The sequence below is a fragment of the Poecilia mexicana genome, unplaced genomic scaffold (assembly GCF_051168715.1).
Source record: "Poecilia mexicana isolate PSO_F unplaced genomic scaffold, ASM5116871v1 scaffold_4, whole genome shotgun sequence".
NCBI classification, from domain to species: domain Eukaryota; kingdom Metazoa; phylum Chordata; class Actinopteri; order Cyprinodontiformes; family Poeciliidae; genus Poecilia; species Poecilia mexicana.
This window is the reverse complement of record NW_028263373.1, coordinates 22,908,933-22,924,102: the sequence shown is the minus strand read 5'-3', so window position 1 is coordinate 22,924,102 and position 15,170 is coordinate 22,908,933. Positions and strand designations below refer to the sequence as shown.

The following is a 15,170-nucleotide window of genomic DNA, read 5'->3' as shown; positions in this document are numbered from 1 at the left end:
ACCCAAAAACTTCATTACCCACAATGCTATGAGAACCGGAAGTTCCGGCTGTGTTTTTTCCGAACAGGAAGTTACCCGTTCAAAACAAACGTTAGCTCATCTTATTTTCTTCAGCACTATATATGACAGTTTGTTGCACATAAAACAAAGACGCTTCTTATTTCTGAATAACGTAAGTAGTATTTTTCCATTTTATATGTGGCGCTTATATACTGAGCTGCTTGTTTATTTTGTAGAAGCTAACTAATGCTAACAGCTAAACTTGTTTTCATGTTATCAAGATTCATTTTGTACAACGTACCTTTTCAGCGTTTGTTCAACTCCTAAGATCGCTGTGGAGATTTAAAGATAAACCTAGTTACATGTTCACTTAGAGAAAAAAATAATTGCAGATTTGGTTGTTCAATCTATTTCTGCAACTGCAGAAATAGTGCTGTGATTTGGTAAAATAAGCCATAATATAAGCTTTAAGACAAATAAGGTGCATCTGAAAGGTAGAGATGTTTGATTAAAAAGGAAAATATGAGATATAAGTCTGGGATTCATCCAATTTTAAATATTTTGTATGTCTAAATACCTTCAACTATCACTGTAAAGTTTATTTATTTGTGTATTTCTTCTCAGAAATTGGAACTTGTGTATCATACAGATTGATTTCACCCAGAGTGATACATCTGAACATTAGCTTATCAGGATTATGGCGTAGAAGTGGATAGAGTAGCCAAAAACTGTACTCAAGTCAGAATAGCATTACTTCAAAATAATATTACTCAAATAGAAATGAAAAAGTATAGAAGCATTGTTTTTAAAGTTACTCAAATAAATATAATGTCATGTAATACTACCCACCTCCGGTTGCAGCAACTAAAACATCAGACCAGTCTATGATGATTTGGATATTTCATTATCCCAATTTTGAAAAATAATTTTTAATAGAAATATGTCACATTAATTGAGTTTTCAATTGTGGATTTAAATTAACTGTATTGTGATAACCATCAAAACTAAAACAACTAAATGCTTCAAATAAATCAAGCCTTGTTTACTGAATCTGTGTAATATGAGTTTCACTTGTGGAATTTAATTGGTGAAATAAACATGCTCTGCAGTGATTTTATTTTAATTCTTTCTTAAATCCTTGTATTGATGTAACAGTTCATTAGTTGGTTCTTCAGTTTTAAATACTCCATCTACAGCCGTCTGAACTCATCACCTCCACTTTCTTTGCATCCAGTGTTTCCATGGAGACTCCAGAACCAGGCCCAGCTGATGGAGAAGAACGTCCAGTGGAGCTGCGACCCCGGACACGCTCCAACCCCGAAGGTGCCGAGGACCGTCGCAGCAGCACCGGCAGCCTCGGAGGCAACGGGAACCCGACCATACCTCAGCCGGCAGTGGGGAACCGCGTGGAGGGCGAAGGCGAAGCCTCAACTACCAACAGCCCTCCAAGCTCTGTTACCACAACGGTTTCGGCGTCTACATCTCAGGCCATGGTTCCTCCTGTGGCCGTTTCCGTGGCAGCTGGTTCTGGAACAGCAGCCAGCACCACGGCCCAGCTCTCCACTGCAGCTGTGACGGTCAAAGAACGGCCAAAGGCCCCTCACCAGCAGCCCGTCCTCAGTACGTCCATTCCTCCACCAGCAGAATACCAGCTGAGAGTTCCTAGAGTCAACTGTCCAGAGAAAGTGGTAGGTCCACCGCACACGGAAATACTTTCTTATTCAGGAAGTTAAAGTGATCAAGAAAGTAAATCCTCAAGGTTCTGTGTCTATCAAAAAAACTGTAGTGTTTACCTGGGTTTATTAAATAATTTCCTAAGTTATTTAAATCTATCCACAAAGGTAGAAAGGTTTAGTTTTTGACACTATTTGTTGAGTTGAGCATGAACTTTTCTGGATACCGCATATATTTCTTTGGGTAAATTTGAGGTCTTACTTCTATGGGTGTGCATTTATTGTATTGCTCTTTTATTGTAAAATTTTTCATTTTGACATGTTATTTTTTTTTACTATTTTCTCCATTGTTTGTTCCACAAGAACATGAATAAATATCAGTAAATTGGAAAATATGATCAAATGCAGTTAATATGTGCAGGTTAGTGATATAAATCATATTTCTTTAAGTAAGTGGCCCCCTAAAATGGGAAGAGCAGTATTTGTTTTTGTGGCATTATGATTACTGTGCCATTCCTGCCTTACAGTTAATAAAAAGAACTCATAATAAATCATTTTTTAATCATAATTTTTATCGTTATCACAGTAGTAGCATAAAATATACAGATAAAACTTCCATCTGAATCTTTTCTGTTTTATTTAAAGTAAATTACAAGATAATGAAAGTGGCTCATTTTTATTATATCTAGAGAGAAGCAGTAGAGTTGAAAGAGGGTGTACTTTCTTTTTACTGTGATGTAGATTTATGACTTCATTTTAATGTTTTCTGTCTTTCCTGCCTTGTTTCCCTCTGTACAGATAATCTGTCTAGATCTTTCTGAAGAAATGTCCTTACCAAAGCTGGAGTCTTTCAACGGGTGTGTAAAAACACGGTGGACTGTTTCACTGTTTCATGGCTTTAGAGCGTAACGTTGCATCATTTCATTGTCTCTCTGTTTAGATCTAAAACAAACGCCTTGAACATATCCCAGAAGATGATCGAGATGTTTGTGAGAACAAAACACAAGATCGACAAACGACACGAGTTTGCTCTGGTTGTCATCAACGATGATGCTCTATGGGTCGGTACATGAGACGTTCAGAAACTCCTGCTGGATGTTTGACTCATCTTGGTTTAACGTTTTAATTTTTATCTCTGGTTACACAGCAAAACCAAAACCTGAACTTATAAATATGATCTAGTATTTAAATTCAGGAATCCAATAGTTTTTACTACTTGTATTGTTCTGTTCTAAACACAAATTAGGAAATAAAGACAGAAGGAAGGATGGAAGGAGGGAGAGAAGGATGGAAGTAAAAATATAAAGAAGGAAGAATGGAAGGAGAGATGGAAAATAGAAAGGAGATATATAAGGAAGAAAGGATGGAATGAGATATAAAAGGAAGGATAGAAAGCGAGATAGAAGGAAGAATAGAAGGAGATACAGAAGGAAGGATGGAATCAGAGTTAGAAGGAAAGAGTATGGAGTGGAAGCAGTGATAGAAGTAAGAAAGGAAGTGTGGATAGGAGAAAGGAAGGAAGAAAAGGGAAGAAAGAAGGAAGGGGGGAAGAGATGGAAGTAAGGAAAGAATGAGTCGGTAAGGAAGAAGGGAAGGAAGGAAGGACATATAGATAATCTCCGGGTCTGGAAATATTCATTTTTGTCATAGTTTATTTTTCTTTCCTCTTCGAAACACTGGAACACAAAAACAATTTCAGCTCATATATTTTTGTTTTTATTTTCTTTTATGAACATTTCCCTTCATTATTGTTTTTTTTTGTTTTGTTTTTTGCCCCAGCTGTCTGGCTTCACGTCTGATCCCAGAGAGCTGTGCAGCTGCCTGTATGACCTGGAGACCAATGTGTGCGAGTCCTTCAGTATCCTTCCATCAAACATTCACCAAAATAGCTTTAATAGTAAAATCAGATTACCCTTAACCTCTACATTTAGACCTGGAAGATCTCCTTAACGTCATGTAAGCTATGTTCATGTTTTTCAAAATTTCTCAGATTTGCTTTAATTGCAAAAATAAAAACTTAAATAAGTTTATGTTTTAAAATCTTGTGCCTGTTGCAGCCGTCAGAAGATTGAGCTGCCGTCGATGGAGAACGTTCAGACCATCCCGCCTCCCTACGTGGTGCGGACTGTCCTCATCTACAGCCGCCACGCTGGGCCCATGCAGTTCAACCCTTCAGAAGCTCTCAGTGTGAGTCACTGCTCTCTGTGGTGTAGTCAAAGCATCTATCTGCTTTATCTTGTGGTGATCAAGTTTTTTATTCCTGCTTCAGAAAATGCTGCAATCTCCATATTTCTTCTTTGATGTTGTCTATTTGCACAACGGGATGGAGGAACAAGGAGATGAGACCAGCTGGAGGGTGAGTGTTTCCTTTAGCTTTTTAAAGACAATATTACATTTTCTTATTTTCTAAATGTATGTCTAAAAGTTTACTGTGAAATCAGTGAGGTCAGAATTTAAAAAAAACCTTGCATACAAAAATTGTTCCTTCATTGTCATCCAGATGCGACAACTGTTTGGTCTAGAAATTAAACCAAAAATACTTGCTAAGATTTAATATTTTTGGATTGTTGGCAAAGGGACTCAGACTTAAGGTTGTTTATTCAAACTTTAATTAACTGAGACAAATAAATTATCAGGTCTACTCTACTTCTTTTATTCCTTTACATTTGTGAGATCTCTTAAAGTCGAGTCGATCAGTAGTTCTTTGACCATCTCTTAAAGTGTTTCTTTGGTTTCCCAGGAGACCTACACTTCGTTCTGTACCCTGGACTCCAAAGGCATGTGTTATCGCTTTGAGGTTTCCCTGAGCGGACCCGCCATCGAGCTGCACAACTGCATGGCCAAACTGCTGGCTCACCCTCTGCAGAGGCCATTCCAGAGCCACGCGTCCTACAGCCTGCTGGAGGGGGACGACACCCCGGACACGGAGGCTACAGTGTAAAACGGACAAAATAAAACGGCAACGCTTATCTGTGAAATCCACACATGCTGCAGATTCAGCGGAACTTTTTATTTTTTATCTGAAGGCACAATGTCACTGTTATATTTTCCTTTGCTTTTGAACAAACGTGAGAATATCTGGGAAATGAGGGTTTCTAGAAGTCACTGATTGTAACCAAATTGTTCTGTTACGTGGTGAAAATCACTTGAACTGTCCTGGTGGTGAGGGAGTAGATGATGAGAGTTCACATAAATAAAAAATAACCTAATAAAAAGTGGAAGTTGCAGTAGTTGAAGCTTTAGGTTTTGCAAAGATCACTTTCATATTTGCCTTTTTGCTTCTGAACGTAATGAATTTGAAAGTTTGATTATTTACAAGCAAAACAACATTCTGACTGTCCATTTTAATTTTGAGACAGAATGCCAACAAAAGATCCATAAAATACATTAAATGAAAGTTGCAGATTAATTTAAATGTCAGGATTTGATCACCCAGAAACATGTGACTTATAAATTATTAGAAAATGTTTTAATTTGTCAGCAGGTTTGGGTTATCTTTTTTTCCTCATCAAGACTTTCTGATTCAGCGCCAGAGATTAGCTTTACCTAAATGTTTTTCTCCCTTAGCTGCTCCTTTGTTTCCATGCTGGAATGTTTTCTGGAAGCTAAATACTGCCAGAGCTTTTTATCTGGCCCTCTACACTCCAGCAGGACTCATAAATAGAACCGTCACCAGATTAAAGTTGTTTTTATCTGTATAATTGTGAATTTATTGCAAATTATCTGAAAGACTTTAAAAAACATTGGGTTTAAGTGAGTAATTCCCGCCTGCAGGTGGCAGTATTTCTTACTCCTACTACACTGCTGCCTCAGTTTTTCTTAAGTTGTAGTCCGTGATCGATATGCCGAGTAAAAATGCCACAATTACGATATTTCTATCAAATATTCCTAAATTACCCTCACAAATCTGTGAATTTGATTTTGAAAAATATCTAAAACAATCACAAAATCCTGGATGTGAAAACATGTTAAAAACTTAAATTTTAAGAAGTACTTATCAAATGAGGAGACGGCTATTAATGTTTTAACAGTTTGCTAATAGATTTTATCAAAGGCACTTTGAAAACATTTATTTTCATGACGAGGCCAAAGTGAAAATAAGTTTGACATCCTTGATTTGCAGTTTAGTATATGGCCGGTTTTGTTCACTTCATCGCTGTTGTACGTCACACAATATGACAGTGTAGGAAGCTACACAAACACATTGATGGTTTTACCTGAAATGTAGCTTTACTCACAAAAACCCCCTGCACGTATAAGCTTTTTTGGTTATATTGAAAAGGCATATTTAATCCTATTGATGATATTTTAAATTGTTTAGCTGGTTTGGCCAGTAGATGGCAGCAGACTCCACCTTGAAATACATCCAGCTCAGACAGAAAGCCCCAGCGTGTTCTGCTGTCTGAACAGAACTTAGTCCATATTTTCTAAATCCAACAAATGACATCCTGAACACACATCTTACTGGATTCCTATGTTGTGTTAAAAAATCTGGAAAAGTTGTTTGAATTTCCATATTTTATTTTATCTTGTTATAAAAATCTGAATTATCTAGAATATGCAAAGCAATTTTTAATAATTATATTTAGATAACCAGTTTTAAAGTTTCAAGCTATAAAATAAATACAGAAATTACTTTTTCAGGGATTTTCATGGACAGATAATTCGTTAATTATTTGTCTCATACTGTCACAGCATAATGATAGTTATAACAAATACACTTGATTTTATTTTATGTTTCTATTATTTTCTTGGGCCACAAGCACTTTTGACTAAATTTTGAACACCTCTGCGTCAGATAGTGAAAATGTGTCACTTAAACATCTATTGCCTGAACAATTCTTCAGTGCTTGAGATATATCTTCCTGTCTGGTTGGCCAGTTGTCTCAAAAGGTGTCAGTCTCCAACCGTTTAACTTCCTGCCTTTGTTCAGAGGTCATCAGCCTGCGCTGCCGCTCTATCTTCATAAATGAGTCTTTTTCCATTTGAAGGAAGGCTGTCAGACATACGTGGGCGAGCAGGAAAACATAACCTGGCGCTCGGAGAACCTTTGGCCCTTCACACTCTTCCCAGCAGCCCGTTGTGTGCCTCACGTCATCGGCTCTGATAACAGCTTGGCTGGAATGGAGAGCGCCCAGAGGGAGACTTTGTTATTCCCTCAGCTCTGAAGAGTGACAGCTACCTATTGTTTCAGTTCTCTCGGTCCTCCTCTGCCATGACTCCTTTCCGTGCAGGCTCAGGACAGGATGTGGTGGAAATTTTTGTTGCATTTGTTTGGCTTTTTCTGCATTACTTCTTAACATGTTGCACATTGTTCGTCCTTCACCAGGGAATAGGATGAGGATTTCTGCTCCTGCTATATTTAAAAGTGGCACGGATAGGTAATGCTTCCTGCTTTCTTGACTCACACAAGTGGAAGTTCACTAAATATATCCACATTATTTGCCAAAAACATGCTCTACTCTGTTCTCCAAATACTAATTTCATTCCAGTTAGATAATCTACTGTACATAATTTACATACACAGCATGCTTTCGAGCTGAAATCATTAATAATGATGAATCGATTATTTAAACAATTCGCCATCTGTTCTAGTAATTGATTAATTGTTAATTGGAGTATGCAGACTCAAAATAGGCCATTTGCTGAAAGAACACCCTCTTAGCAGTAAATAAGCAAACATTTTACAAAAATACATACATTTTGTATTTATGTTAAAAGAAACAAAAACAATTGGAAACCAATCTGCCTGGTTGATTAGACCTTTGATCACTTCCCCACAGAAAAAAAATACTCTTATGAAATCTGTCTACCATAGGACTGGATGATAAATCAATAACAATATACAATATTATGATAGAAACGCAATATCAATAGATGATACTTCAGACAGAAAATTCAATATTTAGAATATTGACCTCTCAGAGGACAGCTAAATGGGGTGAAAGGTCAGAGGTGAAGGTACTCTGTTCACAATAAAACCAAACTGCAGTCAAACAGTTCATGACGGCATGCTGATAAAAAAGCTTTTGTCCAATTATCTGCTGATAAAAGTTGAAAAAAAAAATCCTGAAAATGAATGATTTTAAAAGTCACATTTTTAATAAACATGGCGTCCGAAAAAATATGAGCACTGAACCAGAGGAGGGTCGACTGTAAATATACAGTAAACCATCCTGTCTTAAAACTTGTGGAGATTTTTTCATTATTATTCAAGTTTCTGTAACAATATAGTGTTTTCTATTGCATGGAAAGTTTTTGCTGGTCATTCAGGAAGTAGAGAGGAGGGGGCATCCAGGACCAGCCCTTTATAAACCTGATCCCTTCACACTCATTAGGCTCCCTGTTCACCACATCTCTGCCTGGTCATTTCAGCATCTTTAACGACAAACAGCAAAACCAAGGATTAAAAAAAATAATAATAATAATAATAAAACTCAGCTTCTACTTGGTAAACATCTGCTTTTTCTTTGCAGAGAAGATCAAGTCTGAAGAATTTTTAAAAATATTTTCTTTGTCATCGAAAATATTATCATAAAAACCAGCTGGAACCATTTCACCACCAGCTGCCATGTACAGCTCCAGCTGCTCCCGGGTCAAGCTCGGCCCAGAGGCCCGGCAGCCGCTGTACAGAAACAAAGGGAAGAGCTGCGGCTACTACATGAGGATCGTTTTCTTCTTTTCATCCCTCATCCAGTCGCTCATCATCGTCAGCCTGGTGCTCCTGCTCATCTACGGACAGCCAGAAAAGTCTGCAGAGGAGGAGCGGGTCAAGGTTAGTGATTTCCTTAACGACTGTAAGCTCAACTAAGAATGAAAAAGTATTTGGTGAAAAGGCTACTCAAGTAATAAGTGAAACATCAATTTATCAGACAAAATATAACATTTTTTGGGAAATTTTGGTATTTTATATGTAATTATTGATATAATGACAAAATAAGGAAAAATATTGTCCATTACAATTTATTTCAACATAAAACTTTAACAAAAACTACCGGTTTGTGTCTGTCTGGTGAATTTTTTGGTTCTTCATTCAGTGAAGTTATTTACAGCGGAGAAGAGTATCCAGAAATTTGACAATACGTCATAAAAGTCTACTCAAGTAAAAGTAAAAAGTACATATTTATAATTTTTTAAATTTAATCTTTACTTAACAATAAATGATCTGTTCAGAAAACATTGAAACACCCTACAGCTTAATGAAAATACTCCTAAAAGTTAATTTTCCCATAAAGTTTCTCAAGTAAATGTGAATAAACAACTCTGCATTGAACTATCGCTGATTCTTCATCATGTATTGTGCAGAAACTGGAGCTGGAATTTAACAAGCTGAGCGCAGACAACATGAACCTGACAAAGCAGAAAGTCGAGCTTGGAGCAAAGCTTGCTGCTATTTTGGCTGAGAAAGCGGCTCTGCAGAAAGAGATAGCGAACTTCACAAAATTCAGATTCAACACTGTAAGTACAGAGAATAAACAAGAGGAAGCTGCATTTTTCTCTATCAAGTTGCAGAGAAACTTGACAGTCAGCATTTTGACATTGACAAAATGCTCTGATGCATTTTGTCAATGCATCAGAGCATTGAGAAAATGCTCTGATGCATTTTGTCAAGATCATCTCATCATTCCCATCCTCACTTTCATTTCTGTTTTTTAATGGTACTTCTGTGGGAAAGGATTAGAGTCACTCAAAAAGTGAATTCTGGCTTTTTTCCCTCAGATTTCTGATTTGATCTCAGAAGATGAAAGTTAGAAATCTTAGAAAAAAGTTAAAAATCAGTCAGAATTATTTTCTGTATCTAATTTCAGTGGCCGAAACGCTCTTCTGTACATTTCTGTTGCTTCTCTGTTGGTCATCTTTGTAATAATAGAAATGAAAACCTATTCATTATTTAATTCACCTTCTTTTATGTCTTTTTTTTTTTTAATGGGCAAACCTTGACAAGCAGAGAATCAGCCCTCAGTTTCCTATGCGCTGTCCTCCCTGTCTTCCACCACCTTCATATATCCGTAAGTCCAACACTGCATAAACATCTCAGAGTAACTAACAACAACTTTAGCTGTGACTGAAACATTCAGAGTTCAGAAGCAGTCCCAAGATGCGTGTATGGGTTTAACTTTTGAAGTTTTCCAGGACTGAATAAGAATGTAATCTGGATTCATTGCAAGTGATTGTCCTGCAGATATAACTTATGTCTACTAGACTGACTAAAGCATGTAGAAATTATGCAAAACAGAATTCTAGTTGTTAGATTTGATTTTCTTCTGTCACAAACCTTCCATCTGAATCCTGCAGATAATGCAAAGTGTCTTGAACGCGTCCAAAATGAGACAGCATTTGTTAAGTCAAATGCCAATCAGATGGTTCAGAATCTGTTGTCCGAGAGGGACAACGCCTTCAGAGATCGAGACAACGCCATCAGAGATCGAGACAAAGGCTTCAGAGATCGAGACGTCCATCTCACGGAGGCCAGGAATCTGCGCAGAGATAAGGATCTCCTGGAGGAGAAGCTCACCACTTACAAAAGGTGCCGTCCTCCTGTCTGTCTGTCCATATGGTGCATTTGATTTAAAATGTGAAGAACAATCTAATGGCGGCTTTTCTTTCAAATCAGGAAGTGCAAAGACGACTTTGTTCAGGCTCTGAGTGGGGTCCAGACTGTGACCACCAAGTTTTTGAATAAGATCGACAACCTGTTCCCTCACTCGCTGACGTTCCACCTCACCTGCAAGAGCCAGAGAGAACAGCTGGAGACGATAAAAAGCAACTGCACCAACCTGTCCAGGGAAGTGGAGAACAAGTTCCAGCCGTATCTGGACCATGTGGGAGAGACGGTGCGTGAATGCAGACTGCTTTACCCCAAAAGCATAAAGAGATTGAAAAAAAAAAAACATCATTTCAGCCTTAAAAATATCCAATGCTGCAGCAATGTGACAATTTCTCCTGGTTTTGGTGAAAGTGAAGTTTTTTCTGTAGTTTAGTAAAGCAGAATGAGTTTTGCATCAAGTTTGTTTGCCTCACGGTTTCATGTAGCATTTGCAACTTTTGTCCAATTAAAAATCTAAATGCAGACAGAAAATCACATCATAACACCAAAAAGAAGAGGTAATTATAATAAACAATTTCACCAAATAAGTTAATACCATAGCATCTGCACAGCATTAAACCTCACAGGTAATAACCTCGGTCAAGTCAACCCTGAAACTTTCCCTCAACACCTTTCTTCCTAAAATCCCCTGGAAAAAACAAGCTGAGCAGGAAACCTGTTTCTCCAGGGAGGAAGTTTACTCACGGCATCATTCCTGATAAATCCAGCTAAAGAGACAGATGTCCTGCGAGGCAAACCTGAGGTCAACGCCGAGGTGAAGCTGTCCGCCCTGCTGATGCAGCAGGACAAAAGACTAAACTTATCTTAAGTTTAACAGCGACGATTAACACATCGCTGTTAATCTTTAAAAAGCTCCAAAGGACAAGCAGAAAGCTTCACCTTTACATGATTTATTTTAGTTTCTTCACCTGAAAAACTTTAGCTTTTCCTTTCAGAGTTCAGTTAAACCGACCTGTGTGCCCCCAACCTAGATAAACTAAGGAAGGAAATGAAATATTCATTAAATTTTTTGTCTTTTAAAGAGAAATTATGACTTTATCCTGCAGATGACTGAGATTCAATTGCGCTCCAGTCAGCTGGAGGTGCAAAACTTGGATCTGACCTCCAAACTGCAGCAGTGTGAAGACAAACACAAGGCAGCGGTTGCTAAAGCTGCCATGGATTTAGACGAGAAGCAAACGTTTCACGATCAACAGGTGGGTTCTGGAGCAAAGCTCTGAGAAAAGACGTTTTCTTCAGTGACAAAAATTAAAGCTGCAGTAACTTTTACAAAAATATGATTTTTACATGATTGTTAAAACTAGTAGGAGATAATCTTCTACTATTGTCGTCTGAAAAAATGCACTGCTCTTGGTCAAAAACAACCAATCAGAGCCGGGAGGAGGGACTTAGCTCTGTCAATCATTCTTGTGTGCGCGCTGCTAAATGTACTAAAGGTGGAGAAACAAATGTCACAGAAAAAATGTTTATCTGCTGTCGTTGTGGTCATGCTAACTGGTCTGAGCTGATGGGGAGAAGCTGAGCAGAGAGCAAGGGGGAGAGGCTGTGAGCGGTGCGTACACAAGGGTGATTGACACTATCCTGTCACGATGTAATGATAACTTTAACAAATAGATAAAAAACATGTTTTATAAAAGTTACATACTGCAGCTTTAATGAATGAATTAAAAGTGCATTTTTTGTTTTAAACTGGTGCATCTTTTGTTTTAGTTAACGACATTACTGAAAGAGAAACTCCAGCAGGAGCAACAACTGGCCCAGAAAGACACAGAGATTCAGGCGCTGCGTCAAATGCTGCCCAGCAAGGTAAGACACAGAGGAACAATCTCTATATAAACATAAACAGTTGATTCACATATTATATGTGGAGCGTCCAGATTTAAGAATTTTGGTAAGGCAAAAGCATTTCTGAGTAAAACTTTGCTGTGAGGCAGTAAATGTTCGATCTGTGGTTAAACAATAATTAAATCATTTAATCTTTTCACAGGGTGGCCCACCAAACGCTGCTGTCCTGCAGACTGTGCCTCAGCAGGGCAGGTAGGCTGCTACCAACATGTCTGACGTGACGCAGACCTGAAGAGGTGAGCTCCCGCCCTGAAACCTTCCTGATTAACCTTCAAATCAAGCCTTCATTCAATCTATTCCATGTTTTCATTTTGTTTGAGAGGGAGAGATAAAATTGACTCGTCATTTTGCTTCATTAATCCTCTAACAAGCAGGAGTTTGTGCTCATAATTAAATTTATTTTACTGCATCAATACTGCAATTAATCCCATTTTTCAGCAGCAACAGAGTTGCTGTTCATCGTTTGGAGTAAAACTGGAGTTTAGACAATAATGTTGGAAATTAAAAGACTTGACTGTCTACTCTATTTTTCTTCTGCTTTTGCATGTGTATTGAACATGTTAATAAATGTTTTTCTTATTTATATTTTTCAGGTTGGTTGATGTGAGTCGTGAATCCATCTATTACCTGTAGCACCGATTTCCAAAGCACAGAAAACCCACCGCAACTTCGACTGTGAACTTTCAACTGACATGTTTATGTTACTATTGTTAAGAAATTTGACAAAACCTGTAAATATCACTGGCATAACAAAAATACACCTTCCTACATTTTCAGTATTTTACAGAACATACTAAACAGGATGAGATCTTAAATTATTTTAGTCTAACCTTAAATGTAGATAAAAGTGCAACAATTTCCTGGTTAAACCAAAGCAAGTAGAAATGTTATTCACCAAGCTACTGCTAATTAAAGGAGCAGTACTATTTTCATTTTATAGCAAAATCAATCAATCTTCAGTGGTTTCAAAAAGGGTTTACATATCAAAATATCTTAAAAGAAATTTGACTTCACAGTTCAACACATTGAAATTGGGCCTCTGTCTCTTTAAGAAGCTTCTGCTCTTTCCGACTCTGCCTTCAGCAACAACATTTCTCCATCTACAATCGTTTTCAGGAGCGTTGCAATGAGAAATAGTTTTATAATGAGCTTAGCAGACTCACAGTTCCAACAAGTGCTAATTGGTGCTGCTGCTAGTCTGAAGGAGCAGTCTGGGGAGGCGCTAACCCTTTTGACGGGGGAATAACATTATAGAATGATAGAAATGTGAAAAACTCAATTTTACATAAAAGTAACTGATTAATTGATCATCAGTAAGTGTGATTGCTTTTATAACGACAGGACTTCTGATCCAGTTTGTTAACATGATGTAAAAAACCCAGAGGGATACAGATGTAAATATTTTTCTTGTGTGTCGCTCACAAACTAAAAATGAACTCTGATTCACTCCGAAGCAGGTTTTCCCTCTTATTGTCTCAGCGGTTGTAAAAATGCAACAAAGACTCGAGACAAGGACACATAGAGCCGCTGTTTTGTCTGCTACAAGCTAAAATAGCAACATTTATGTTTCCTCGTGATTCATGAGCAGTTTGCACGAAAACACATCATCATGTCTGGAGTTAGCTGCTCTATTTCTATTTTTGTGTTTATGGCAAGCTTAAAAATAGGTCAAATCTATTTGCTGCCTGTTTTATGGCTTATTTTATAGTTTTAGTAACTATAATAGGAACCATTCTTTAGCTTTACAGCTTCCTTTTCCTTCCAGAAGTCAATAGCACAAAGGTTGCTGGGGCTGGAAATAGATACAGGTCTTTTTTTTTGTTTTTACGATTATTAGAGGTCCATTTTGGTACACATGAACAAGAAAAGGGAAAAAATAGAAACATTGTAAAAGGAAAATTTACTCCTCAAGTTCAGGATCAGGTTGAATTCTCCTCAAAGCTTGTGTAAATATTGTACAGATTATTCATGCTGGTGATTAAAATTACACATTTATTCTTCTTAAACGGCATTTTTCCTGCTTTATTATAGTGAATTTACATTAAAATATTTTCCTTTTACTGACATATCTATGCAAATATACACCTTCTGCTTAACTTTGAGGCACCTATAATAATCTGACCTAAATGTATCTTTGAAATTTATGATTTATTTTGAACTTTGAGTTTAAGCAACCTGATTGCTCTGAAATATGTGAATAAATTGTGTTATTATATTACATATGGTTTGTTGAAGTTAAATAAGCTTGTTTTCCTGCCACCAAATGATAAAGCTACTAGTTAATCTGTTTCTAAGTAAAGGAAAATGAACCGCTGATGTCGTTAGATATGTAAATAAAAACTGTTTTGACTTGACTATCCTGCGTTTGTGTGTAACTTCAGGTAAAATAGTCTCTAATTTTCTCACAGGAAATTCAACAGACATCACTCAATGGAAAAGGAGTATTAGTTGCAAAATACTAATTTTTCAGCTGCTATTCATATGATTTGTTTTAGGTGATGAGCTCCAAGTCCTTGTTGCCATCAGCAGAATTAGAAACATGTCAGAGTAGGAGAAATTATGGAACAATAAGCTAAACTGCACGTGGAAGAAAAGGATTTGGTCCAATGAGACCAAAGTTGTAACTTTTTGATTGCAAAAGCAAACAAAGCATCTTTCTCAGTTTCATCAGATCCAACTGAGCCTGAACTATTCACCAAAGAATCAGCAGAAATGAGTAAATCTGGTAGAAACATCCCAGAAAACATGCAGCAGTGGTTGAAGTGAATGGTGGTTAGGGAAAGCATTGAATCATCAGAGCTGATTACAAATGCACTCCACACTTTACAGATTTTTATTTGGAAATGATGATGAAAACTGTGCATTGTTTTACTTTCACTCCACAGTCACTACTTCATGTTCATTCACGTTTTTACATGTTTGTTTTTTCTTATGGATGTGACTTATTTTTACGTTTATTGTAAATGTTTACCGTAAATTACTCTTAGATTTCAGCATATCTATAGATTAAAATCTGTCATAATTCATAGGTCATGTGTGTCATG

General features: G+C 37.2%; 2 protein-coding genes across 3 annotated transcripts; both read left to right on the top strand.

The window, feature by feature from the left end:
* The first annotated feature begins 18 nt into the window (after positions 1-18).
* On the top strand, positions 19-4,888 carry babam1 (BRISC and BRCA1 A complex member 1). Its single transcript, XM_015006193.2, has 9 exons — positions 19-172; positions 1,235-1,688; positions 2,472-2,530; positions 2,614-2,734; positions 3,453-3,531; positions 3,605-3,629; positions 3,731-3,860; positions 3,943-4,029; positions 4,414-4,888. Exons 2-9 carry the CDS (start codon positions 1,242-1,244, stop codon positions 4,612-4,614), a joined length of 1,149 nt encoding a protein of 382 aa, XP_014861679.2. The 5' UTR covers positions 19-172; positions 1,235-1,241; the 3' UTR covers positions 4,615-4,888.
* Positions 4,889-7,993: 3,105 nt separating this feature from the next.
* plvapb (plasmalemma vesicle associated protein b) lies at positions 7,994-14,480 on the top strand. Of its 2 annotated transcripts, none has more exons than XM_015006191.2 (9): positions 7,994-8,448; positions 8,979-9,131; positions 9,622-9,682; positions 9,969-10,200; positions 10,288-10,507; positions 11,328-11,477; positions 11,992-12,087; positions 12,269-12,362; positions 12,720-14,480. In XM_015006191.2, exons 1-8 carry the CDS (start codon positions 8,245-8,247, stop codon positions 12,320-12,322), a joined length of 1,170 nt encoding a protein of 389 aa, XP_014861677.2. In that variant the 5' UTR covers positions 7,994-8,244; the 3' UTR covers positions 12,323-12,362; positions 12,720-14,480. The 2 variants fall into 2 exon arrangements, with proteins under 2 accessions (XP_014861677.2, XP_087861224.1); XM_088005098.1 differs by having other exon boundaries at positions 9,619-9,682.
* The last annotated feature ends 690 nt before the right edge of the window (positions 14,481-15,170 follow it).